Raw genomic sequence first — 26,743 nt, 5'->3', positions numbered from 1 at the left:
ATGGGCTGCTTCGGTGAGCTTCATCTCAGGAGCCGTCGCTCTGTCATAGAAGCCACTTGTCAGGTAATTTCTACCTCTGCATAAGAGATTAGGGGAAGAGTCACATAGCCAATTACTGTCATTACACTGTCTCACGACATTAATTTGCAGAAGACAGATCCATCTTGATTGTTGTACGATCCCAGAGGTTAATAGAAGGGAGCAACATGTAATTGCTGTACATTTGATCGAGCCAAACTCCTGAGCCACGAGATGAGGCACTTTAAAAGCACAATCACCACTAAATCAACTCTCTGTCATTAGTCAACTTCATCGTTAGGCAAGGCTTTTGGATTTATTGCTCTGAATGAAAGTCAAAATGTAAACGTGGAAAGAGGTTTTAATTCATTTGGATTGTTTGTGATTTATATCGGCCAGTAACCAGACATATTGGTTAGAAGGATAAGTTTTATTTTTGATTCTTTTAAAAACAATTAGCCGCGTAATCTATTAGTTGATCATCAGGAAATTTTTGAAAAATTTTGATCATTCATTTTCCAAATGTCAAACATTTCGTCGTTCCAGCTTCTCAATTAAGAGGATATGCTGCTTTCATTTGTCTTCTGTAATCAGAAACTGAATAATGGGGGTTGGACTGTTTGTTGGATAAATTAAGCTCTTTGATTAAAATACCTTGGCTACAGGAAATTGTGATGGGCATTTTTCCTCTATTTTCTGACATTTTATAGACCAAAAAACATTTATACATGAATACAGAAAACATTCACTAGAATAACCATCATCACCATGAATAAAAAAATAAAAAATGGACTAATGCCCTACACTAATATCCTAAAAACATAGTTATGGAACATATTCTATTTTAGTTCTACAATAAACTCGCTTGAGTGTCAATATGGTGAGGTATGTTGTGCTTGCTTTTAATGCGTATACTTCGTTCTGTTTTGGTTTTGAATAATGCATGTTGTTGAGACTGCTCAGGGCATGAACGAAGTGTGTTTGCAAACTCAGCTGTAGCACACGTTACTTATGTTGTTCATTAATCTTGTGTTTTAAGGTTTTATTAATGTCTAGTACATGTAGTGCGTCACACTAGACTAAAATAAGTGCCCTTCAACTTGAACTGGCTGTGTGTGTTGTACGGTGTGGTTCAGGAGCATGCCTGTCAGCGATCAAGGTTCACACTCACACATTAAGTTGGCACAAGGCTTCACACCCACCCTGCTACATCACAGATGTTGGTTTTCTCTGGCTCTGGCTCAAATACAGGTAATCAGACTCATGCTTCTCCCATGTTTTTCCATGTTCAACTTAATCCCTTTATGCTCAGGTCAACCTACAGTAGGCTTGAACACATTATTTTCATGTGCTAATCGATCTCTGTAATGACACTTTGTAATGAGAAAAATAAATTATTTATTAAATTGTTAAAAATATGAACAAATGTATATGTCAATAAACAAAAACCAAAAAGGAAATCATAAAACAACAAAAGCCACAAAGGGAAACTGACAACATTTTGTCAATATTGGGTCTCTAGTCTCGCTTTGCCAGGGTCTGGCTACCCCACACAGCATTCCGGGATGGGAGAAAAACGTGTTCTGGTTTATTGGCATGTCTTTAAACCAATCACAATTGTCTTGGGCGGTGCTAAGCACCAGAGAAAGGTGCCACTGCTAAATAGCCTCCGGAAGGAACTTGTTTTGGTGGAACATGTGTATGTTCAAAAATTGTTTTAATTGTGCAACAGAAAACTCAGATCGGACAGATAGTCTAGCTAGCTGTCTGGATTTACCCTGCAGAGATCTGAGAAAAGGTGTAACCATAGTCCTCATAAATCGACTGATTTTAAAATGCTAACAAAAAAGGAAGCCCAAGGCAACGGATATCCGGCCTAAATGAGTGAAATACGGTGGAATTTCTGTCGGCAACGGAGCAATCCCGGAAGTGGAACATCGTGGCTATAGATTATTGGGTGTCTAATTGCAATCCTTTCCATCACTTATCTTTATAGTAAGGTACTCCCTATTTTCTCTGTTGGCTTTAACTGGTTAATGAGGATAAAGCGATTCTCTTAACTCATTACACATACAGTAACTCATAAAATCTCACCATTGCAATTCATCCACTGGCTATACAATGTATGTATGAACTTGTTATACTGTTTATATTTTCTAATACTCATTCATGGTGATACGGTTTCATCGTTTCATTTCTCTAAAACTCCTTTTGTAAAATATTTTTCATTTTATTGTATTCTATAGTGTTCCATTTTGTTCTACTTTTTTCTATTTGTTACTTGCTTTCTGGCGCTGTAGGCACAAAAGCATTTCCCTACACGTTGTACTGTGTATGATTACAAGAGACAAATAAGCCTGATTTAATTTGATTTAATGATCAGAACAGATGTGATGTCTCTGCTGGGATGTATGTGACACAGTCTTTGACTTCAAGGGCCTTGAACAATCACATCTGACAACGATTCATCAAACTTTTTTTCAAACAGACTAAAACTGCAGAGTAACTGCTGTTTGTACATCAATGTGGGCCATTTAAAAACGGTTACTTCAAAAGCAAGCAAACAATCATGGAACAGCAGCCACTGCACCAGCGATAACGCCTATGTCACCAAACAACACCCGTGCAATCTGTTGCTTCCAACAAGTGCGCATGCATAACGCATATTAACATAAATGTCACAACAGCATGGAGAGATGCATTAGAAAGTTTATCGTTACTCAACAGTGATTTAACATTTCCAAGCACTTTTTCGTTGCTTTCTTCTGGAAAATAAATACCTTTACTAGCACTGTCTGTGCTGCCTTCTGTTCAGCTGGCCCCACCAAACTGTAAAATTAGCTTTCTGAGAATTACACCTCTGAGTTTTATCCACAAAAAGGCTATTAATTCCTTGAAAATGGATGAAAAGAGAAGCAGAACATTAGAGAGAGAGAGAGAGAGAAAAAAAAAAAAAGAGAAAAAAAAAAAAAAAGAGAGAGAGAGAGAGAGAGAGATAGTATATTACAACAATAACAGAAGCCTGCTGAGTATGATGAGACAATAATGCCAGACAATCTGTCATATGCGCCCTGGCTAAACACAAACCAGCCCGCACTTATTGGATTACATAAACAAGTCAAAGTTTAAATTATGTCCAGACACAGCAAAACTGTTATCTCTCAACCCAAATTGAAAAAAATTGAATAGAGCAACACGCATAAAAGGTTGCTTATGTACAGGGAGGGAGTTTGTTTGAGGACTGTAAAACATTATGATTGGGTAGTTAATTGCCATGGTAACGCCCATCTCTTCCTTTGAGAAGGCTAGCAAAAGTACAGTGTGTTCCACAGGTACAAAATTGTACAAACAATTTACATGTATTTATATGCCTAACCATGACTGACGGTCAGAGGTGGGTAGTAATGAGTTACATTAAGTAAGTTTTTGAAAAAAATTATACTTCTAGGAGTAGTTTTAAATCACTATACTTTTTACTTTTACTTGAGTAGATTTGTGAAGAAGAAACTGTACTCTTACTCCGCTACATTAGGCTACAATGATCTCGTTACTTTTCTTTTTACCTCTTTGGTATTCTATGCGTCATTGTTTTATTTTGACAGAGAGAGAAAGACTTCTGCTAAAGGCTCTACCACGTGACGTAGTTGTGTTGTGTTGTGCAGTCTCGTCACATGACCGTACTCAATCTCAGCAGCGGGACGGGTTAGCTTTACAGTCGTAGCAAAACTAAAAAAGTATACATTTTTTATTTATTATTTTATTTTTTAAGTACTTTAATTTACCTGGATTATATTAATTTAAGCCATTTTGTAATTAATTTTAATTTATTTAATGTATTGGATGAACTATAATTTGCCTTAGTACTTGAGTAGTTTTTTCACCAAGCACTTTTTTACCCTTGCTTAAGTAATTATTTATTTAGAGGACTACTTTTTACTTTTACTTGAGTCACATGAAGTAACAGTATTTTTACTTGAGTAAAATTTTTGGCTATTCTACCCACATCTGCTGACTGTTAACAAAACAGATGTCATGTGTCCCCAATAAACAACCTCCTTTTATTACAAAGCAGGGCTTCATTAGATCATGACCTCAGGTATTCACTCCACATTTTAGGCCATCATCTCATGATGTCTGGGACTGTGAGCTAATGTGTTTCCAACAGATAAACACTATGCAGGTGCAGCTTTACTTGCTCATTTTCTACCACTGATTTACCACCTCCTACGCCATGAAGCTCAATTTACACCTACTGCTGCACACCTTACCTTGATGCATATTACCAGAATGTCATACACATATCTACACACTGCATTACACAGATGGTTGCAGACATCTTTTTTTTTTTTTATTAAATTTGAATTTTACTACTAAGGTCAATGCACTCAAAATATTTCAAAAAGATCGGTCATCTGATCATTCGCCTTTTGCGTGTAAACTTGGAATGCTTTTCATAATTTTACATAAGTGGTTCGGGTTTCCAACCAAGTCCAAATATATGCAAGTCTAATAAAATTCAGACCGTAAATTGCCCTCACTGTAGGTGTGAATGAGAGTGTGAATATAATTGTTTGTTAGCCTGTAACACACCGCTAAAATCTCCATATGTTTGCCAGCCTTTTGCTTAGTGCATGCTGGTACTGTATAGACTGTTGGGTGAGGGGGGGGACCAAATTAGCAGATTATGGATACAATTAAAAAGCAGTAATGCAAAAATGATTGAACTTTCTTATTCCCGTGATTTATCGTTAATAGTTGGTGTGCACAAGGCTCAATATAGAATCCAAGCAGGAAGCAACAGGTAGTTATGATGTCACTATGTGGCTAAAGAGCATAGACAGTATATAATGGACCAACAGACCCCGTTGCTCTGGACGGAGACCAGTGAAGGCTATTGGAAGCACTTTTCCGGTGAGCGCTGAGTGTTACTGCGCAGCCTCCAACTGAGAGAGACGACGTAAATGTGATGTGAGCAACCTGTCTGAAAGTTGTAAGTCTTCTGGTAGCGGTGCCAAGAGAAATCTCAATCATTCCGAATCTTACAGAGACTGAGAGCGTAGGTATATGTAAGGAGATAACATGGGAACAGGCTAATTATTGCTAAATGATAGTTAACATTAGTAATTAAACCTAAACGGCTAACGTAAGTCGAAACTGCCAGCGAGCTTCTCCTGTACTATACGGTAATTCCTCTACTGTGCGACAGTAAGTCGTGTGGTTATGACACAATCGTTAGCCTAGTTTTACAAAAACGTCTGTTACGGAGCCATAATGTGAGGTACGAGGTAATGGAGCCTTTTATACATTGGACAAATAGAGTCTTTAAACGCTTCAGATGTAAAGTTATTCGCTGTCAAAGTGACGTCAAAATGAATGGCAGTCAATGGGATGGTAACGGGAGGTGATCGCTTTGTAGCATCAAAATGGCGCCATAGGAGCTACGCGTTCTGAAGCGAAGCTTACCCCCTCACTAAAGAGTCAGTTTTCATGGCAGAGAGCACAACACTTGGTTTGCCACAGATCTGCTGTAGTGATAAGAACTATAAGTAAATTAGTAAGAAAATGCTTCCCATAGTATATTTTTAATTCAGAAAAAAACATTTCTAAAAGGGTTACTTAAACCTAATTCATGATTTGCAATATGCAGCTAGGATAAGCATGACAATTTTTAAAAGCTTCGTTCTTGTTTAGTATCTGGAGACAAATGCTAAATTTAACTATCACATATTACTCCCCATAAAACAAATTTCCCTTCCATATACATACAAGGTGCGTCCCAATGTTACTGCAAGAAATGCATACCTACCAACTGTGGTTTGCACCATATTCAAAAGGCTGTTTATCAGTGTGCTCCCACCTTGTTTTTTTCCACTAAATCCTCTAATTTTGGTTTCAACTTGAAAGAGATTAACACTAAAGGTTGCCTGTCTTGGGCTGCTTTTTGTTGGCACAAAATGGTCATTTTTACCAAATATTATATTTGTTTTCAAATTCAGAATAGCGTGACTGTAGCTCTTTGTGGCAATCCTTTCAAAACGTATTGTTGGCTTCTCATTCTTTGTGCTCAATGACCTTTCTTTTTTTAATTATTATTTTGTTGGCATTTCTGCCCTTATTTGAGTAGAGAGGAAAATATTGAAGAGAGAGAGGTATGACATGCAACAAAGGTTCCAATGCTGGAATCCAACCGAGGCATGTTGCTGTGAAGTGGCAGATGCTGTAACCACCCTAAAATACCCTTGTGCCTGAATCGTAAGTCATGGAGAGGTTTTCCATCGCAATTAATTTGGAATGAATGAGGTATGGCACGATATATAAATAAGTATGCAAAGGCAGAATCCGCATTAAATTGAAATAAATTGGAAATACAAAAAAAATTAGCAAGGAAAATCATTTGCCAAAAAAGAAAATAAAAAGATGGGGCACTAATCTTAAATTGTTGACTTGTCTAAGGCCACAAAAGCAATCATAGGAATGCACTCTCGAAGAGAAACATTAAATCTAAGTAATTCCAGAGGGGTTTTTATTTCTCGTAAAGGGCTGTTTCAGGAACAAGTGGCCCTTATCTGGCACGGAGCAGTGAGAGATACCTGTGACAGCCGACATGTTTGAGGCCCAAGTGCTTAATCTCTGGTCTCTGCTATGGAGCAGCGAGGCACATCGCTGAAGCAAGAGGGGAGCGACTGCACGCATTTCAAGTCAGCCGACACGAGAAATGGAACGGGAGAAAACCACGTAGCATGAGCGCGGGAGCACTGCTCTAATCGTATCAAAGACTTCTCCAAACAAACATGGGTGAACTGTGATTGATGGGAACACAGTTAATAGGACACCCAATTCAACAGTGTGTGAGAAGGGAGGGTGGCGGGGAGCAAAGATCAATAGCAGCTCGGAAACATGTTAGGGAATCATACTGAATCAGATTGATGACAGCTGGTGGTGATGTATTTGGCAATCTAATTTTAACACAAAGTAACTCAGTGATAGTGAGACTGAACTCAATCCTCGTGGGCCAACAGTATCACAGCTGTTGAGAGCGAATTGTGTGCCTGCTGCAGGTGTAAGTAGGGGCAGCAGTGCAATTTTGACTTTCAATTCATGCACCATGCTATGAAAGTGCATTAAATTATTCATCCTTAGTGGCAATTTCACAAATATTTTAGGCCAAAAAGCCTCTTTTGGTGCACTGTCAGGCTTGGACATAGACTAAGACTGGCTCCTCCAAATTGATATCGAAAGAATCAGACTGGTAGGTATTCTTAGTGCAGCCCACAGCCGTTGACAATGAACCGGCTGCACATTTGATGTAGCCACTCGTTGCTTTGCACACAGGCGTGAAAATGATGCCAATAATTTCTCTTTCTATCCTCCATCTAACTACGGTGAGCTCTGCCAGGGAAGCCAGCCACAACACAGACAGGGCAATGCCATTCGTTTTCAGAAAAGCTTGGCTTGTTTATGTGTTTGTGTGCATGCTCTCCAATATATACTGTTTGTGTGAGAGAAAGTTGGTCTCTGGCAAGCTTGGGAACCACGAAACCCCTAATTCTGTGTTCTCTGTGTTATATAAATACACTGTACGTACGCTGTTCAGCATCTTCACAAAAGATGATTTCATTCTTTGCGTTCATATTTTTGCTTAATGGCTGGAATATACTGCAGCTCTTTAAAAAGGCAATGGCTTGTGAGATGACTGAAAAACAAATAAGGCAAAAGAGACAATACCTTCCGTTCTGTGGGTTAGCCGTTAGTACATAAGCATTTTATGTTTAAATCCATTAAAAGGATAAAATGATGGATTATTACAGAGGCGTACATTAAAATGAAACAACCTTGATGGCTCAATATTTCTTAATTGCTCAGTCCGCCAATTTTTCTTTTAAGAAGGACACAGCGTAGCATTACCAACTGGCCTTAGGTTTGTCTGCTGAATGAAGCTTGTTGGGGGAGGGATGAATCCCTCCCCTGTTCTGGTTTTCTGGGCCAAGTCTGCATGATGGAGCCCTGAGCGTCGGTCTGTGCCAGGTGGCAGCTGGGAGAAAGAGTCCCCAGCCAGGCTTCAGCAGCCCTCACTCTGGTCCTCTGGTCCTCTGACCACCACCGTTGCCACTCGGGGCTCGACACCAGCACTTCTGACCTGCACATTGGTCATGGATGCCTGCAATAGCCAGTCGGTCTGAGCATATGCCTTTTGTGCACAATTTATTTGAGCAAGAATAGTTTCAGGTGTGTCCAACCATTCACCATTTTAAAACTATGCTAGACAAGATTTTTTTCCCAGCAAAGATTCCCAGAGCTGATCACTTTAAATCACAAAGTAGTGCTGCAACACAGCAGAAATTAAATCTGCTGTGTCTGGTATGGACAGGAAATGTTCTCTGCCCACAGTGATGAATCAAATCTTTAAGTATTAATCAACGAGATGCTTGTTGTTGGGGCTGGGCCATAGGCTCAGCGCTCGAAGGCTCATACATTAACCAGGGGATCTCCATATTGCCAGTTTAATATTTGGATGAGAGTGTGCCAACAAATAACAGCTTATTCAAACAATGAGCACACTCTTCATGCAGGGTGAATTGCTCCCTCCAGAGAAGGGTACCTCTTCACCACCTCACACACGGAAAAGAAAAGCCTATTAAAAGACTTTTTAAATGAACAATATATGCTTCATCACGTTAATTTGAACAGCTCATAACACTAATGTAACAAGTTGTGTGATTTTGTCCATCTGGAGAATTCAATGAAGTACAGAACAATAGAATAACATCTCCACTAAAATGACTTCGGTCAGCCAACTGCATGCCAACCAGTCTGCTAATCAATTAAAAGGAGCTCAGTCATTTTTTTTTGTTGCAAGGATAGACAACACACAGTGATAAAGACTAGCCAGTTAAGTGTGAGATTGAACTATAAAACAGTAAGGTCAATGCCCCTTCTCCCTCTCTATATATATTTAAAGACTGCTCCACACCACTTATTCCCATGGCAACACAACCTCTGCAGGAAAGGCCCCTTAGTATATACGTAGCAGTAAACACAATAGCCAACTGGTCTCTAGGCCAGTCTAGACAGAATGTTGGAACTACGTGGAAGAACCAGTACAATCCAGAAGGATCCACTGCTGCTGCATTAAACGTCTGGCACATGCTGAGCTCACAACGTTATGCAGGGGGCATGTCCTCAGGGTGCTGCCTCCATCCGGCCAGCAGTTCACCCTTTCAAACTGAGAGAAAGACTTTTAGCCTGAGAAGGGACACCCCACCCCGCACTTCAAGAGACGTTCGATCGACTCAAGCCTCACTTTTCACAGCCAGTTTCATACTAACCTTTCCTGTCCAGGCAGTCCATGGCGATCCTCACCTTTTCCCATAGAAGATAATACAGTACAAGACTGTTTCATAGTTTAAATTTGTGTTTCAGCAGATGATAGCTTTGCTTCTGCATCGTTTTTTTTATTCCCATTCACAAGGCACATATCACCCTTACATTTCATTTTATGATGCATTCTACCTTATCCGTCAACCACTAATGACCTCATACTCAACTCCCGCCACTGCCCTTATGAGCCCCATTTTCATTAGCATATTTGGCAATAAACAGTTATGCCTCCCTCCATTTATAATGTATCTACACTTTATCAAGCAGCCATTATACAGCTGAGCCTAGCTCTTTGAACCAACTCCTGCAAGATGGGGCTTCTCTGAAGAAGGACTTATTGATTCAATATTCACATTTTAAATTATGTAACATTTCGGAAAATTAAATACCAAACCCCATGCCACCCCCATAATTAAGTCTTGCCTACAACTTCAACACAAATCGATCACGTGGGTCAAAAATGTAGCCCCTCCTGCTATTGGTAATCAATGCCACAAGTCAATTTACAGCCAATGGCTTTCAACACCTGAGAAATCCAATTGCAACCCATTAAGACTGTGAGAGGTGATATTAAATGTGACACTATCAAAATCCAATGGCTTCATTCAATAACTTTTGTTTCAAAGGGAGTCAGTCCAGCTCCACCATCACACTGCATACATCCCATAATGATATTGTGTGGGGGCTGGTTCAGTGCTAGCTCCTGTAGCTTGAGGCCATACTTCACCTCTGCCCTGAGATAGATGTAAGAGCTCAGTGACAGCAATACTTAGCTGACATCACCGCATAGATGTGTCAGCTGTTTTAATGTCTTTTCATAGCTTGTAAAAGACTGAATGCAATCCTGCAAAAATGCTGTGTAAGCACTTGGCCCACACGAACCAGTGATGACTAGTATGATGTTTGAAGTACTTCTAGGGGGAAAAAACTAAACATTGAGGTTTGATAGAAGTGCTTAATCTGCTCATTTACAAACTGAACTGTTTCCAACAGACAGTCTGCTTTGACTTTTAACTTTTTTTTCCCCCAGAAAGGACTAACTTGTGAAGCAATGGTCAATAAAAAAAAAAGCACCTGAGGTACGTGAATGCCAACAACAACACCAGCCAGTGCTCACTCCACAAGTTTTCCTTTGCTGTGCTGACTAGTGCATCACCTCCTACTCAGACCACCCTTCACCCTCTTCTTCACATCCTCTCAGCGTTCACTTTATTTATTTTTTTGCAAACCAGCTTTAACTGGACTCTACATGTGGTTTCTCCAATCACTGGGTGAAGACAGCTTGGCCGGGTGAGTGCGAGCCACCTTCCGTCCTGAGGATCACCTATTGCTGAGGTGGACACTTTTGCTGCCGTGTCAGAACAGGATGCGGACAGAAAATCGAGCTACAAAAGGAGGCCTCGCAGCTGGTGGGCTCATTTTGCGTTAATGCTTTCCAGAAAAAGATGTGAAAAGGCTGCGAAAACAGAATTCAGTCCAACCACTGAAGGTCAACCGTTAGTCACTGCCCATCATTTCTCTCCCATAAAAACGACATCCTGGTCTTCATATAACACCAACTCTGTGTAGGCTGAATGTCATAGAAAGTCCTCAGGACCATCAAATACATGTGCGTTTTTACTTTAGTTTTGCCAAAGGCAAGTGATTTACATAATCTCCATTTGGTTGCAATCTATCATGTCCAACTGCAATTTAGTGACCAATTTCCTGCTTCCAAGCTATCTATTAAATGAGCAAGGATACAATGGGGACATTAAGTAGAGTGAACATGTATTTAACTCTGCAGCACTGAGGAAGCAGAGTTATAGATGGTCATTGTGCAGATGTCAGAGATTATTAATGCCCAAATCCCTGAATTAAGGCATGTTGTTCCTTGCTCTAACACCAACACTCTGGCTTTGATTACTTAGTGATTCAATGGCATGAGACAATTGTTTAACTCTGAAAAGGTAAGGACTGAATATGTGACAGTCCTGATGCATGAAAAAGGGAAATCTGTAAAAATCCTTTTGTGCTTTAAAAATATTTAATAACACAATTGCATTACTTAAAATGACAATACTATTACTAGAGGTCATAGTATTTGTAGCTAGTTATTTTCCTCCATGCCGTGCCAAACATTTATCCCATCCCACCTGGGATTACAGGACACCCCTATATATCGAAAAACGTACATAACCAGTTATTACATGATGTACTTCTATATACATCCAAATAACATTTATCTGAAACATTTTAAAATGTTGTGCATCACATAGCAGAAAATAAAAGCTACATCCTAACGTTTATCCTGAGGCTTTTTTCCCCTCCTCTCCCAGGCATTTTTCCAAGTAACTGCCTGACTTTAAGTGCTACTCCAGTGATGCACTTCCATAAAGTTAGAGGACTCACAAGAGACAGATTTAAGAAACAATGGCCAAAATCGAAGCAGCACAGACTGAAATATCCTGACTTCTACATCCTCGTTTGGGTCAAGTTTCAAAAACACTGGATCCTTCAATTTCCATAACGCAACCTGAGGCTCTCTTTAAGTTTAAGGCTCAAGACCAAGCAGAAATAACCCTGATAATCATAAGGTCACTTTTTTTCCCCCAGATAGCTCTTCCAGAACCATGGAGTACATTATACAACTGTTTTTACAGGTTTATTTCTACACCTTGTGACAACTAAACTGAACTTCCAAGTGTAAAAATCATTGGACTGCCCGTTAAATGTTTAGTTAACCCAGTCGTTGTGTATCATCCATAAAAAATAAAAAAATAAAATCAATTCATGTGTTTATTTTGTATCTTACTTAAAGTATTGCGTGGTTCCCAGAAAAATAGAATAATAACTGGAAAACTAAATGAAAGTAATTTTCTAGATGATTAAGGTGGTACGATGAAGAAATGAGCATTTCATCTTCCATTCCACTGAGTGGTAACATACCAGATTTCAACAGGGAACATTAAGATCCACCATTCTTGGATAAATTATATGCAACATAATTATCTGTATTATATTCATATTCTATGATTGATATACAAAGCTGAACTTGAAAACTCCATCCCAAACAGGTGGTTTGTAAATGTAAATGAAGCTAAATTTAAGGGGTTTAAAATAAGAAAAACCTATATACTCCTTTTAATCTCTACTGGTTAACATACTCCACATAGACACCTCTCCATCATATAGATTATACAGACAGACAGACAGACAGACAGACAGACAGACAGACAGACAGACGATAACATCTCACTATCTCACTTAATTAGCTCCTAAAGGCCGCCTTCCTTGCATTACTGCATGGGCCTATCTGTGTCTCCCACTATACTATCATCTTTTAAAATGGGGTTTACATTTCAAACAACCTTGAGCTTTTTTGTGCTAGGTGATGCTTATCCAGTGGTGAGGTCACTGACTGAGACCAAGGGTATTTGGATTTAAAAAAAAAAAAAAAAAGTGTCATAAAACAGCCAGCAGTCTGGTGTGTCTAAACTTCTCAAGCTTGTCTTTGTCTCATGCCGGCCCGGCCAGGTCAGCCTGCTCAATGTTAGATGGACAAAAATGATAAGGAGTTGGATACCATGAAGGCATTTCGAACAGAGACAATGGCATTCTATGATGAATGAGCTGGAATTGCTTCAAATTTGCACAATGAAAACCACAGACTCGCCACTTGGCACACAAGGCTGCTACCACAAAGCAAATTAATTTTGGACTAATTAGACTAACAACCAGCTTTGGTGTTGGAAGAAATAAGAAATGCCATTATCATTAGTGTCCATTTAGACGCAGCTAAGAGAGCTTTGCTTTATTCACGGTGAAAATGCAGAGGAGCAGGACAGCATCGGACCAGGACCCAACTATGCTTTCAGATCTGCGTGTGTATGTCTGAATATATCTCAAATATGGTCAAACCAGCCCATACAAGACAATCCAATACCACGTAAATCTTCACACTGATTTCAAGCTACACTAATAAAGCTCAGTGCTGCAATGCTGACAAACACAAACTCCAGCAGTCTTTTAGCAGTCCCCTCTCAGAGCAGGGGCATCCTCAGGGACTTCAAGAGACAAATTCATCTTTTCATTCCATGCACAGAGAGAGGTAAACAGACTTCTTGCCTACTGTGATTGCCAGGCAAACTCTGAGTCTCCGTTTTCCATGCTGTGTTGGGGGGTTATTTGGTAACATTTGGGACAGTCTCACATGGAGAATAAAGAAGTGAGGGAACTTGAGGCAAGCAATTAATGGATGTTTCACAACAGCCTAGTCATGTTTTTATTTTTTATTTATTGCTTCATGTAACTGCAATTATTCCAACCCAGTGCCTATCATTCAGCAAGTCTATACTCAAATGGCAGCCCTGAAAAATTAAAAGCCAGGACAAAAAGTAGTCTATAAGCATAAACATAGTTAGGCCTGTTTAAGCAAAACACATTTCACATTTCTATCATAATTAAGTAGCCTACTGATTGTCCCTCCTTTGAGGAGCCATATGGTTATACTGTACAACTTTCATCTGATACTTCCAAAAAAGTAGCCTTGTGTGAATAGCTGGAAGATATAGGCAACATAAACTGAAAAACGTGCTTGAACTCTAGCCTATATTCTGCAAATAAATAGAAATAAATAAAAATAAATAGTTGAAGTGAATTGATCCATCCTATAGGACACTAGAAGGATGATTGCTAATTGTAAAAACCCGGTGAGACAGACAGCACTCAGCAGGGACACAGATATGCTGTAATTTTGTGACAATTCAAATTCCCTGGATTTTACATCACTAGTAAGGTTGCACACCGCACTGTAGGTGTAGTTGAGCGTGAAGAGCTAGTCCTATCAACTGCGTCTCCATCCGATGCTGTGATGATCCCACGGCAGAAATACAAGCAGCAGCTCGGGGAGAGACAAATCACACTTTGGCACAGGGATATTTTCACCTGCTGCACCGGAGGATAGCGCTGCTACGCGCCTGCAGCCAGAGCCACAGAATCTATTCTGGCTCCCAACAGGCTCAAGAATTTTCCTGAGAAATGGAAAAAGCTGTGCTAAATGCGCAGGGCAAGTTCAATGAGTCAGAATAAAGGTGGTGTCGTTATTTGGGGTTTATCAGATGACACGCATTATAATGCAACATTTTAACATCGTGAATGACAAACAGAAAAGATGCAGACTTCTAGGATAGGCTATCATCCCACACTGGATACCCCAAAAAAAGAATGACGAGCAATTTTAGATGCTTAACTCTTTATCATTTATGAACAGTGGCTTTTTAAGAAAATAAGAGGTTTATATCCAGCAGCTGCACAACATTTGACACCCGCAACAATACCAGGCTGCACTACGAGACAGCCCGTATGTGGAGCCAAGTTTGATCGGACTGCGCATCCCCGACGGCCCGGTTCTTCCTTACCTCTCTCCTCACCCGACACTGCCGAGGGCTCGGCGCACGGAAATAATCCCGAGAATAGGGCTAGAAAGGCGAGTAGAAAAAACTCGGACATGTTTTCGGAGAGCGGGCTATAAAGAGCCACGGTGCTTCTCCCGGTCCTGCTCCCGGTCCGGGTCCAGTCTCCCCCTCCACCACTACCCGGTTGTCGAGCGCCGTTATTCGGTGACGTCCAGCGGAACCAGTGCGCAGAACAGTGCAGCGCTCCCCCCCGCTCCGCGACACATGCACACCGGCGCTCTGTACAGCGAGCAGACGCACCGGAGACGGCAGGAGAGATGAAGAGTCAAGAGGCAAAAGGGACAGAGGGAAGGCGGGGTGGGACTGGAGCAGGATAACGAATGAGTACGTTTCCTGTCTTTTTCTCAATGATTAAATGCCGTCAAGGTGGCGCAGCTCGCCTGGAATTCATCACATTGGTTCTGTGCAGTCAGTGCAGTGGGTGTCGTTCGGAGGGGGGGGTCCTCAAAAAGAAGAAAAAGTCAGAGAATGGAGGATGATGCATGAGTAATCTCAGCTCTCACCATTGTCTTCGGTACAGTCAAGTAGAGTTCAATAGCATACTCTCACAAAACCCAACATCCCACACAATTAGCTTTTAGCCCGGACATGTTATAAAATAGCAAAGTGCAAACGTGACATTAAACGCTGGTGAGACTTTCATGTCAGTGATACCCCAAACTGTCACCTATTGGACCACACAGAACCTTGCAATCTTGGAATAGGCTACCAAGCATTTATCTAACAAAAAAAAAAACTACATGACAATATAAGACATCTTTCTAATCTGTGAGATAGATAGATAGATAGATAGATAGATAGATAGATAGATAGATAGATCTATCTATATTTTAAATTGTTTTTTTTTTTATTAAAAAAGGTCAGAATTCTGAAAATGAAGTCAGACTTCTGAGATTAAAGTCAGAATTCTGACTTTCAGATTTTTTTCAGAAGTCTGACTATTTTCAGAATTCTGACCTTTTTTAATAAAAAAAAACCAATTTAAAATATATATATAGGTTTTTTATATATATATATATTTTGTTTTTTTTCCTCAGAATTCTGACTTTATTCTTAGTATTCGGACTTTAAACTCAGAACTCAAATTGTTTCACATGTGGCCCTACTCCTCTTCTGTAGGAAGAGATGCGGTGGTCATTTTGGTGCTGTATTATTTTAACAGTGCTTTGGCCTCATGCACTGGCATTATGCAGCATGAAATAACTAAAAGGCAGCCACTTTGTAGCCTTGCGTTGCCATAAAAAGAAAACAGTGACTGTCAGACCTTTAGTAAATTAACACCGCCTGAGGAGTAATTAGTAACATTTATGTTGCTGCCTTTGTAAGTGTGGTTATTTTTGACAGAGGGAAACAACAACAGAAGCACAGCAAGAAAAACTTAAAAGCCTTCTGGCTCAATAGATGTGGACTGCTGAGATAAACGTCCCTTTGGTCAACCATCGCTGTCCATTTCAGCTCCTCCTGCTGTTTTAATTGAGAAATAACAAGAGACACTCGGTCAAGCTATAGCTGACATGCTAATGAAGGAAATCTACTATGCACTGAGGGCATACAACTATACATGTGCAAAATGTGTTTTAATAATGCTCCTGCAGGTTGAGGAACCCCCAAAAGCACAATTTCAATATATTTTTAAGTCCACTTGGCTCACCAGAGTCTTAAAAATGATTATGAGGAAAAGTCAACCGTCACCCACACCGGCTGAAAGAAGCTTGGGATATTTGCTTCACAAATCCACAAACTCAAAAAATGGTCCTAGTTGAATTAAGAATTACTGACAGTCCAAAAATATTAAATCATTTAATCTTTAAGAAGGTCAAATTTATTTCAGGCCTGTAGGACTGGATGGTATTTTAGCCTTGATGTTAAGGTTAGTGAGATGTTCTGCCATTATATCCACCCCCTGTATTTATGTTTATACTAGTGGTGGTAACAGTCAGGACTTTAACCTCTAATCAATACTATCTGTATTACAGGGCATTATATTGTTCTCAATTCTGGTTAAAGTGTTCATATTATGCTTTTTGGCTTTTTCCCTTTCCTTTATTGTGTTCTACATCTTTTTTTTTGTGCATGTAATAGGTTTACAAAGTGAAAAAGCCCAAAGTCCACCCCAAAGGGACATACCATCTCCAACAGAAAATACTGTTCACAAACTGCTCCAAACAGCTCTATTGTAGTCCAGCCTTTACTTCCGTGATGAACATGTGTCTCTTTCTAACACACGTTATAATGCTCACTAGCGTGGCACGCCCTCATACTCTGCTTCTGACTGGCTAGTAGTCCTTACCTAGGTACCGCGCATGTGCGACTCCCAACAAAGATGTAACAGAAGTGTGATGCCTCACTCTGTAGCTAAAGCAGAGAGCTCAACACACAGGGTGAAAAGAGGAGCTGCAGCAATGTGCAGTACAACAAAAATATGGTGTTTTTTGAAAATTAAACCATGTAAACCTATTCTGATATAACCTCTAAATACAATTATAAACCTGAAAATGAGCATAATATGAGCACTTTAAGTAAAAATTTTGATCTTGCAGAGTAAATATATAGCATTAGTAAAGAGGAGCACATTTTTCAAATATATAATAGAATTTGTTATTCATTGACGGAGAAGGTAAACAGTAATTAGAGAGGAGTTATTGCAAGAAAAACATTCTTCTACAGCCACATACAACACTTGCTGTTTAATTAGATATGTACCAACCTAACATGTGGTTTTTCTTGTTCAAGTGTTCACAGTGTTGTAGTCCCTGTAGCTTTTATTGTACCAGCACGAGCATTCATTTCTGGCGACTGCAGAAAGCCATTCAAGTCTCACATTTCACTTGTGCGATTTACGTTTTGTTACATTTGACGGCCATGAAACAAAGATCTCTTTGATTGTCACAATGCCATTGTTAAAATGTCATTCTAGCTCAAGGCTATAGTCACCGTGCTACAGACAGTGCTGTCTACCAGTGCACCGGCCAGAATAAGAGAAAGCAGTAGCAGAATGTTCTCCATTATTTGGTATGGATGCTGCATCTGAGTTGGAGGTGGGAGAACTTTAGAAGAGCAGGGCGTCATCATAGCAGTACACAGTGGTTGGAAAAGATAGTAAGGGCATTGCATAAAGCATGCATGTATAACCAGCAGAGAATGTGTGAGGATCTTTCTCTGCAAAACAAAAGTCAATGCAGGGGTGGCTTACTGGAGGAGTATGTCAGTTAGTTTATTTGCTTGCAGAGGCCAAGCTTATTGCAATGTTTTCTTATACTGCAGTATTTTACAGCTAATCAAATCACCAGTGCAATGTGCCCTAAATTAGAAAAGAAAATGGCCGTATTTGAAGTAACATCACAGAAGATTGCAAACAAATGCAATTTCTTTTTTAAATTAAGTAGAAACATTATTTGATGGCCTTGGAAACAACTGTTGACCAAACACTCACCTCATTGTCCATTTACTAGCTGCTGTGGAGGTCTTGATCATGGTGATGGACCAAGATGGCAGGCATGAGGAGGAATTTATTTACCCAAAAATGAAGCAAACCATTTGCAAAATATGTAGCAATATGTTCTGGGCCCATAAAAACGGGACAACCAAACAGAAGTTAACCTAAAACTGAACTAACTAAACCAACCTAACAAAGACAAAACTGACCCAACACCAAAGTGGAACTCATAAAATGGCTGATCAGACCATTTTGGAAACAAATGACAAACACTACCACCTAATTAGTCCTGCACCGGCCTGACAGTCTTAGTCTATCAGTATAATATTTTAGCAATTAACCAAAACAAAAGCACCAACAAAGTAATATATTCTCCAGAAATAAACTAAATATCTAAACTAGAAATCTGCCCCCATGATGTGGCTGGCACTTGGTACAATCTGAATGGCCACTTCCTGTATTCAGGAGCGTGTGCATCTTTGGGAATATATTTTTTCCCTGTGGGAGACAGCAATGTACTGTAAAGACCGCCAGAAATTAAAAGACGAAGAAGAAGAAGGGCGCATATTTTCCTAAAAAGATGTCCCTCCAGCAGCAGCAAACACTGGCGGAGCTTCAGGACTGGGAAGTCAAAGACTTAGAAATTACAACGATTTAAAGAAAACTAGTGTGTGACTGTACAGAAGTTAACTAAATGTGTGCGCTACAAATATAAACAAATGTACTAAAACAAAAGCTATGGGTCATCAATGTGCAATATGCATGAGGTCAAAAGCTCCACAAACCCAGTGAGGCGAAAATGAATTATTAATAATAATAACTTATACTTTATTGATCCTGCAAGGGAAATTACAGTGTTTTCACTGTGTGCTTGAAATACACTCACATGCTCAGAACCTATACATGCACAAGAAGAGAGAAGTCAGATTGAGGGGGCTGCAGCTGTTAATTGACAGCTGCCCAAGCAGTTGGGAGTTTGGTGCCTTGCTCAAGAGCACCTGGGACTCCAAGTCCAGGTATGTCAGTTAGTTTTGTACTTTTGGCAAGATTGTACTTTGGCCTGCATGGGAACTTGAACCAGTAACCCTCTGGTTCCCAAATCAACCCCCTACAGACTAAGCTAATGCCATTAAGTGTAAACTATAGAGAAAACAAGGTTGTGCGCAGGAGGGTTACCGACATTTAAATCACATGTGTTGCAGCAGGCGCGGCCATCACAATCCTATCACAGGATCTTCATCAGCAGATGGAGTTTGCTCAGTTTAGTAGCTCTAGAACAGCTGATAACGTCACCTTGAGGTGAGATGTTTTTTTGTCAGTGCAGGTCAAGGAGGAAAGTTTTGATGTAACATAAACATAAAGTCGTGTCCACGTCATTTGAGCATTCAATTCAAAAAACAACCTTGTCTGCTAAAATTTGATGATAAAGTTCCAGAACAGCTGCTAAATGGATGTTACTTTTCGAATGTGAATTCATTTAACCTGCTTTCTTAGAGCTTCAGAACACATACAGTGACAGACATTGTTCATTTACCATAAAAACTCCACAGGGTACTTTTCATGTCTGTCAGAAATTAGGTCTTCAGTCAAAAATAAGACATGTATGGTCCATCAGTTAGTGGTGTTTTCAACATTACTGCACACATGGACAGTAGAAAAGAGCAGTAGAAAACCACCTTCGTGCTCTCTCTGGAACTGCTCGAGTGTATCAGACGTAAAAGGTAAGTAACTGTGCAGCCTGGTGAAGACTGCCCACACAGCAGACTGCCCACGGCTGGACCACAGCATACTAAAATCCAGCTAACCTCCCTCTACAAGCACTCTCTGAACCTTTAGAAGGGGTTGTTATCTTCATTAATTTACTACATTTGGTGAAGTGCTTTTAGCAGTGAGAATAGATCGTTAATAGGTGAAGACTGTTGCTAATGAAGTCACGAAGCGTAGACTCTGTTTATAACTACCCCATTGACCTAATGGCACGCAGAAACTACGAGCTACATCATTGTAAACTATTCACATATCCTCTTTAAACATGGCCACTAAATTCACATGATACTGCAACACGTATTCATTACCATCACTGATGAACCAAGCTGTTGGTGCTACTCAAATATAAGCAGCCATGTCCTGTTATAAATTCATTAAGCGTAACATTGTTTACGGTGACAAAGAAATGTATCTAAGATGAGATGGCAAGATGCCTGACTTTCAAGCGGAACGATCTGTCGTGTTCTATTATTGAGTTGTCACAAAGGAAGGAAGTCCAAGTCTTCAAGGACATTTCACATTGAGTCGCTGCTATTTCTCGCTGCCAGGATTGCACTGTTTTCTGCTTCTTGGAAAAAAAGAATAATTTCATGAGTCAGTCTTTTTTTCTTTTTTTTCCTTGAATGCTTTTTCCCACCACAATCACTGTGGCTACACCTTGATTGAACTGCTTCAACTTTTTTGGACCATTATAAAGCGCTGAATGACACACTGGAGCTGTGGAAGTGCCATACTTATCTGCCTCTTCTTTTTACCATCACCCTTAATTAGCAAAAATCCTCCACCCATACACAATCACATCAACACACAAACGCCCTTTTGGTAAATTTCAGTGTTGCCATGCACAAAGAAGGCATGCACCAGTCAATAGGAGTAATGTTCAGCATGGTCCAGCAGGCTTGGCTTCAGTGCAGATGTGCCAGAGGGAATCAGGAGCTAGTGGCTGTCCTACCACTCAATAGCATAGGCTAGGGCAGCCTAATAGCCACTCATGCATTGCCTGCTGTCTCTCACTTGCGGTACAGGTCCTGACATACAGGACTGGATGGGGGCTGTCCGCCTGTCATGAGTACACACTGACATGCAGCTACACGGTTACACAGCGCACACCCGGCGTGACCTCTGGGTAGTACATCTGTGCAATGTGACGCTCTGTGGGTCGTTTTCTAGCACCGTGGCCTTGGAGCTCCTCTCACTGACTGACATGAGTGATCACCGCGCCAGCTCTCCAGGAGTGATTCCAGGATTTTTTTTCAAGTTGGGTGGCACAGATGGGACCAATAATCAGCCAGGGGGGTGGCCGGGGGGAACATTTTATCAGAATACAGCATAGAAAATCTGCTTAGAAATATAGGAAATATTGATAGAACACAATATAATTCTGCTAAATAAACATCACGTTCATTATAAGTTTCACTTGTTTTCATTTTAAACAACTTGTATATTCAAATACAATACACATTTCTTATAGACTCAGTCTGCCACTTTAACAAAAAAACAATTCCAGTGCTGGTTCCATGGTATCAGAATTTTGGATAGTCATCATGGAAACATTAATTGGTCATGTGACAAGGGCTGGGAAGATTGGCAGAACAGACAGCCAAGTACGGTACTCTGATCCAATGGAAATCACAATTGTCAGACTGAGAGCACTCTAGCCCAATGGACTGTGGTTGGGGGGCACCGGGGCAATCTAATGTTCTGCCCCCCTTCTAGCCCCACCCCTGCTGCTCTCGCACCGCATTCAACCTGCACTTAGCTGCTCTTGCTTCGGATGGCAATGCCGTCCTCCAAAATTAGCAGCAGCTATTGACCCTGTTTGACCCCCTGTCATAGTTGCAGGCTCATTATCAGGCTGATAGCTTCGCCGCTGTGGCTTTAGCCTCAGCTTAGAGGCTCAGCAGTATCCGCTCAGAAGTCAGAAGCAATTTTATAAAGTGAGGAATGAGCAAGGATTGGCCGGCAAATCTGGTCTGTCGTGCGTTTTGTTTCTTTTGACAGTTATTAGTTGGAAATGCACTGAATGGAGGCTAGTTCCGTCTGCGGAGGGCGAGCGCAGTCCTCCGCCAGGGCCATAAAGTGATGAGGATCCACGGGTGTCCCCCAGGGTCTCTGTGCTTGTTAATCAAGCTGTGGGATGACAGGCCATTTGCTGTATGAATCACTGCACTCTCATCATGCTGAAAATGACTTGCCTTTTTTGAAAAGGCAAATGTAAACTGCACCCTTGTTGCACTCTGTCAGGATAATGTGAAGGGAGAGCTGTTTGGCGTGTGTGTGTGTGTGTGTGTGTGTGTGTGTGTGTGTGTGTGTGTGTGTGTGTGTGTGTGTGTGTGTGTGTGTGTGTGTGTGTGTGTGTGTGTGTGTGTGTGTTTCAGACGGTTATACTGCCATCAAACTGATTTAAGAGTCTTTACTCACACATCAGTTGGCCATAACAAAAACAATAGGTGTGTTTTTATGTTTCCTGTACCTAATATGGCATGGCCGTTTAATTTTTTTGCTAGATATTACTCGTTTGTCTCACACAGAAGTCTTCAACAGCCAGTGTCAATGTAACCAAACATTATGTTATTGTACAAGAGTTGATTGTTCCTCGATGCAATTTCATGCACATCTCAGAGGGGATGAACATCATGCATTTAATTCTCACAAATACAGAGTAGCTGTGATGCCATTTCCTGTGCTCGTACTAAGCAGTTTGAGGAGCAATTTCAACAAAGCAATTTCAAGTTAATTGCCTTTGTGTGAAAACTAAAAAAGAAAAGCTTCCGCAATTTCTATTTATTCATGAGTGAAGGAGAAACCCTGGTCCTGTAAGTGAGGAACAGCATGGCACCAAGACTATTTTGAGAATACTGTATCATTTGTTCTGTTATTATTACTTTTTTTTTTTAATCTTTTTTTGAAATTATACCAACACACTTTATCAACCTCAAGGGAAAACAAACAAGCAGACACATGCTCACACACAATTAAAGACACACTCTTCTCTATAGCTGCAGTGCACTGACTTACTACTGCCATCTAGGGATACATAAAATCCTGGTTATGTGCTGCTCCATGTGTACATCATTTTCACATCGGGGGCGCTACATGTACAAACTCTATATCACATTGAACCAATACAATTACAACCAAAAACGGACACAAAGTACATTCAGTCTGATCTCACTTTCAAAAATGAAACCTTCACTGAGTAAAAAGAGAGCTAGTCTTTTCTGTAAGGGCTGAAAAAGCCCAATTGCTGTCTGTCCATTTGTGTGTGACAGTCTTTCTCCTATGCAATATTTTGTGCTGGATCCCAGTGGACAGCAGGGTTGGAGAAGCCACAACACAGACAGAGCAGCTCGCCATCTCTCTCCTCTCACAGCTGGAACCCACTCCGACTGAATAATGAACTCAATCTCAGCTCTGCCTCGGGGGGGTGGACCTTGGAGCCGCCCTCAGTTTAGTGCAAGGCTTTGTCGCCCATACGCGCATGCTCGCCCCCACACACAAGCACACACTCACACAATCCCGAGCTCACTGTCACTCCTTCCTAGCTTTAAGAGAAATGTTCCACTGATTGGCAGGCGAGGAGAAAGAAAAACAGAGAGGAGCAGAGCCGGGAGACATCGAAGGATCGTGATAGTTTCAACGTGGAGGAGGGCGATATGGAGGCAGCAGGGGTGAAGCGGGGAGGTTGGAGTGTGTGCGTGTGTGTGTGTGTGTGTGTGTGTGTGTGTGTGTGTGCGTGTGTGCGCGGGGGTTCAATAGCAGTTTCCCAGCAGTTCAACCCTTGTACCTCTGAAGTGTTTCCCCTGAGGAAGTGGGAAAAGGACTGGAAAATAAGGGGCAGCAGTTGCGTAGTGGTGGTGGGCACGTGAGGGATGAGATGAAAGAGACAGCCGCTGGATACCTAGCTAATGAATGGCCACGCTTCCCATCCCTGTTAGAGATTTAAGAGGTGTGGGTAGGTAGAACTGAAGGGGGTAAGCAGCAGTGGTGACTCAGCTGACCTTTCCAAAGCCCTTCACCTCAGCAGCCTCCACGTAGAGACCCATTAACCGCAGAAATATGACAGCCTTCCATTAAATCCACCGTAATTACCTAAGACACTAATGGAATTTGTGGGCTGCTATAACGTAGAATCTCAAAAACTGCAACCACAACATAAAAACCCCCCCCCCAAAAAAACGATGAGTGTGATTCGCAGAGCAGAGCATGAATATACGCAGTCTGTTTCTGTGGTTTTGATGGTTCAGTTTAGTGTCCTGTGCTTTTTCTTTCTTTTCTTGTTGGCCATCCATCCTGTGTCTCTAACTCATAGTGACAGATCCACTTCATGGTGCTTCTTTTTACAAGCAGTGGCAGCAGGCCAACACACATGCATATATACACACACACACATCTCCTCAGCAACATCTAAATAGGTAATTATCTGACTTAAAGAGTAGGGAGGTGGCAGCCAGTGTGCTCCACGTGATCAGCCTTAAACTAAAGCCTCTACTCAGCAAAGGAATATTAATTGCCTTTTCCAAGTCGACAGGCGGTAGGGGAAAGAGAGAGAGAGAGAGAGAGAGAGAGAGAGTTGCCTATCAACAAGCAGCGGCTACCAACTTCCCAGCAAGGTTACTGAATAGAGTCATTGTTGTCGTCTCCTTGTTGGAGGCAACGGCACGCCAAAAATGTCTGCGGATATGTCAGCTTCAACATTGGTTTTCTCTCCGTCGTACCTGTAAATACAAGGAGGTTTGTTCAGAGAGCGAGAGAGTACAGCAGGTGGGGAAGGGATAAAAGACTTGCAGCATTTTGGAGGTGACTAGGAGAGGAAATAATCCAATATACTGCAGTTTTTAATCATGCCTTAGTGACGGGTCAGAAATCGCTTTCCTCTGATTAGTGGAGGAAATCAAATACAATAGTGATCTGGAGATGTCCTCCCACAGAGCTCCCAGGTACTAACGTGAAAACAGCCTCGCAATCTAGAATATTCGCAATGTGCCGCAGGAACAGGTTTTTTTTTTTTTTCTCTGCATGGGCTCATTGATATGCATTGTGGTTCTTCCACTGATAATTGCCTGCTGAGCTCCAGATCAATTCTGTAATTTGCTATCAAAACTCCATGATATCATGTGTGTGTAGTCTTATCATACTTAAGAATTAAAAAAAGCTACAATAGACAGGGACCAGGGAGAAGGTGAGAAGCAATGACTTTAGAGTAAATGGAGAGGTAGAGTTTTTTTTTTTCATTACCTTATTACCTACCTGTGCAGTTTGGAGTTTTCGCCGTTATACAAACAGTAGAGCCACAGTGGCTCTAAAGACAGAAATAATGCATGGACACAGAGGCTTTTCTCACAACTTTCCTTCTCTGCATCCGTATGTGTCATGTGTAAGAGGCAAAATGCCCAGCGGGACAGGAGAGAGACTGCGAGTGTATCTGTAGCTTTACATTATTCTGACAAGCTAACAGTCAGTAATGGATGAAATAAAGCAAGCACTCGCTAAAGAGAGACTCCTCAAAATCTCTGGTGATTAGGGGAGAGCTTTTCACTGTGAGAACATAATGGCCTTGTGTGACCCATGACTGTACCTGCTCTCACAGTATTTCTATTCGGGATTACGACTGTTGGAACATTTTAATGGCTTGGTAGTAGTCCAACAATAACACAAACGGCTGCTAAATTTATGAGGGTGAATTACTCGAGTATACCTTTTAAAACATAACTGACAGTGAATGGAGATATTATGGTAGACTGAGAGGTTAAACATTTTATTCATACCCTCTACAGATAATGCACACAAGGTTGTTGATAATCCCCAGCATGCTGTACTGGTGAGAGGGTAAAAGTACATTGGTATGGTTTGGTACCAGTGTAACTTCAGGCCTATTAACTACAAAGAGCATCAAAGAACACCTTTTTTTTTTCTTCTTCTTCAGTGCAGCAACTATTTTTGCACTAATGAGTTTAATGCTCATCATTACCCACTGTAGCATCATCTATCCAGAGCATGAGTAGCACTTACGATGCCAAAATGACTCCTTACACTTTACTTTAAAATGACCTCTGTCAGATCATTTATTTTGACATGATGATCTTTATTAAGAGCTGAAAACAAAATGAAGTTACCTTTTAACAATGTGGATAAAACATGAATAAATATACCTGTAATGATACCTATAATAAGCAGGCTATCAATACATATTTAGAGCTGTTGTTGTTGAATGCTGAGAAAACAAGTTAACAGCCTAGCCCGGAAGAGGACAACAGCACAGTGTATGCAAGTCTAAACACAATGCATGCATGTCTTTGCAGTCGGTGAACCCAATTAGACTTATGTTACACTGATCTGATCTCTAAAGCCAGATGATTTAGACTAACCTATTCTACACACTAGATTGGAATCCTGTTGGGTTGGCAATTGTAGTTATCACTAATAGATCTTTTTTAAAGCAGACTAGAAGGAAAAGCACAGGTGTTACTAATAACACTGACCATGGCTCTGTTCTATTGAAGTGCTCCAGTCAGTGACAGTGAGCCAGCATGCACATGCCAGGACCCTGAAACAGAAGCAGCTAAATGGAATTCAGCCATAATTGATTTTATATACGCCTGGGATTGTCTTACTGTGACATGTCATAATGGATTCTGTGACAAAGACCCTTCATACCCACTTATGTGTTATCTTTTTCTCTGGCTAA

The 26,743-nt window shown here is 40.8% G+C and overlaps 1 protein-coding gene across 1 annotated transcript in view; it reads right to left on the bottom strand.

Moving 5' to 3' along the window:
- The window catches only part of lrp1bb (low density lipoprotein receptor-related protein 1Bb), a 282,705-nt gene extending 267,451 nt beyond the window's left edge, over nucleotides 1-15,254 (bottom strand). The window contains exon 1 of the mRNA XM_039818282.1: nucleotides 14,796-15,254. Coding sequence (XP_039674216.1) covers nucleotides 14,796-14,886 — 91 coding nt within the window. The 5' untranslated portion in view covers nucleotides 14,887-15,254. The remainder of the gene's footprint in view (nucleotides 1-14,795) is intronic.
- Nucleotides 15,255-26,743: the final 11,489 nt, after the last annotated feature.

The sequence above is a fragment of the Perca fluviatilis genome, chromosome 12, assembly GCF_010015445.1.
Source record: "Perca fluviatilis chromosome 12, GENO_Pfluv_1.0, whole genome shotgun sequence".
In the NCBI taxonomy this organism is placed as follows: domain Eukaryota; kingdom Metazoa; phylum Chordata; class Actinopteri; order Perciformes; family Percidae; genus Perca; species Perca fluviatilis.
The sequence above is the reverse complement of the archived record's forward strand: the minus strand, read 5'-3'. Positions and strand labels throughout refer to the sequence as shown.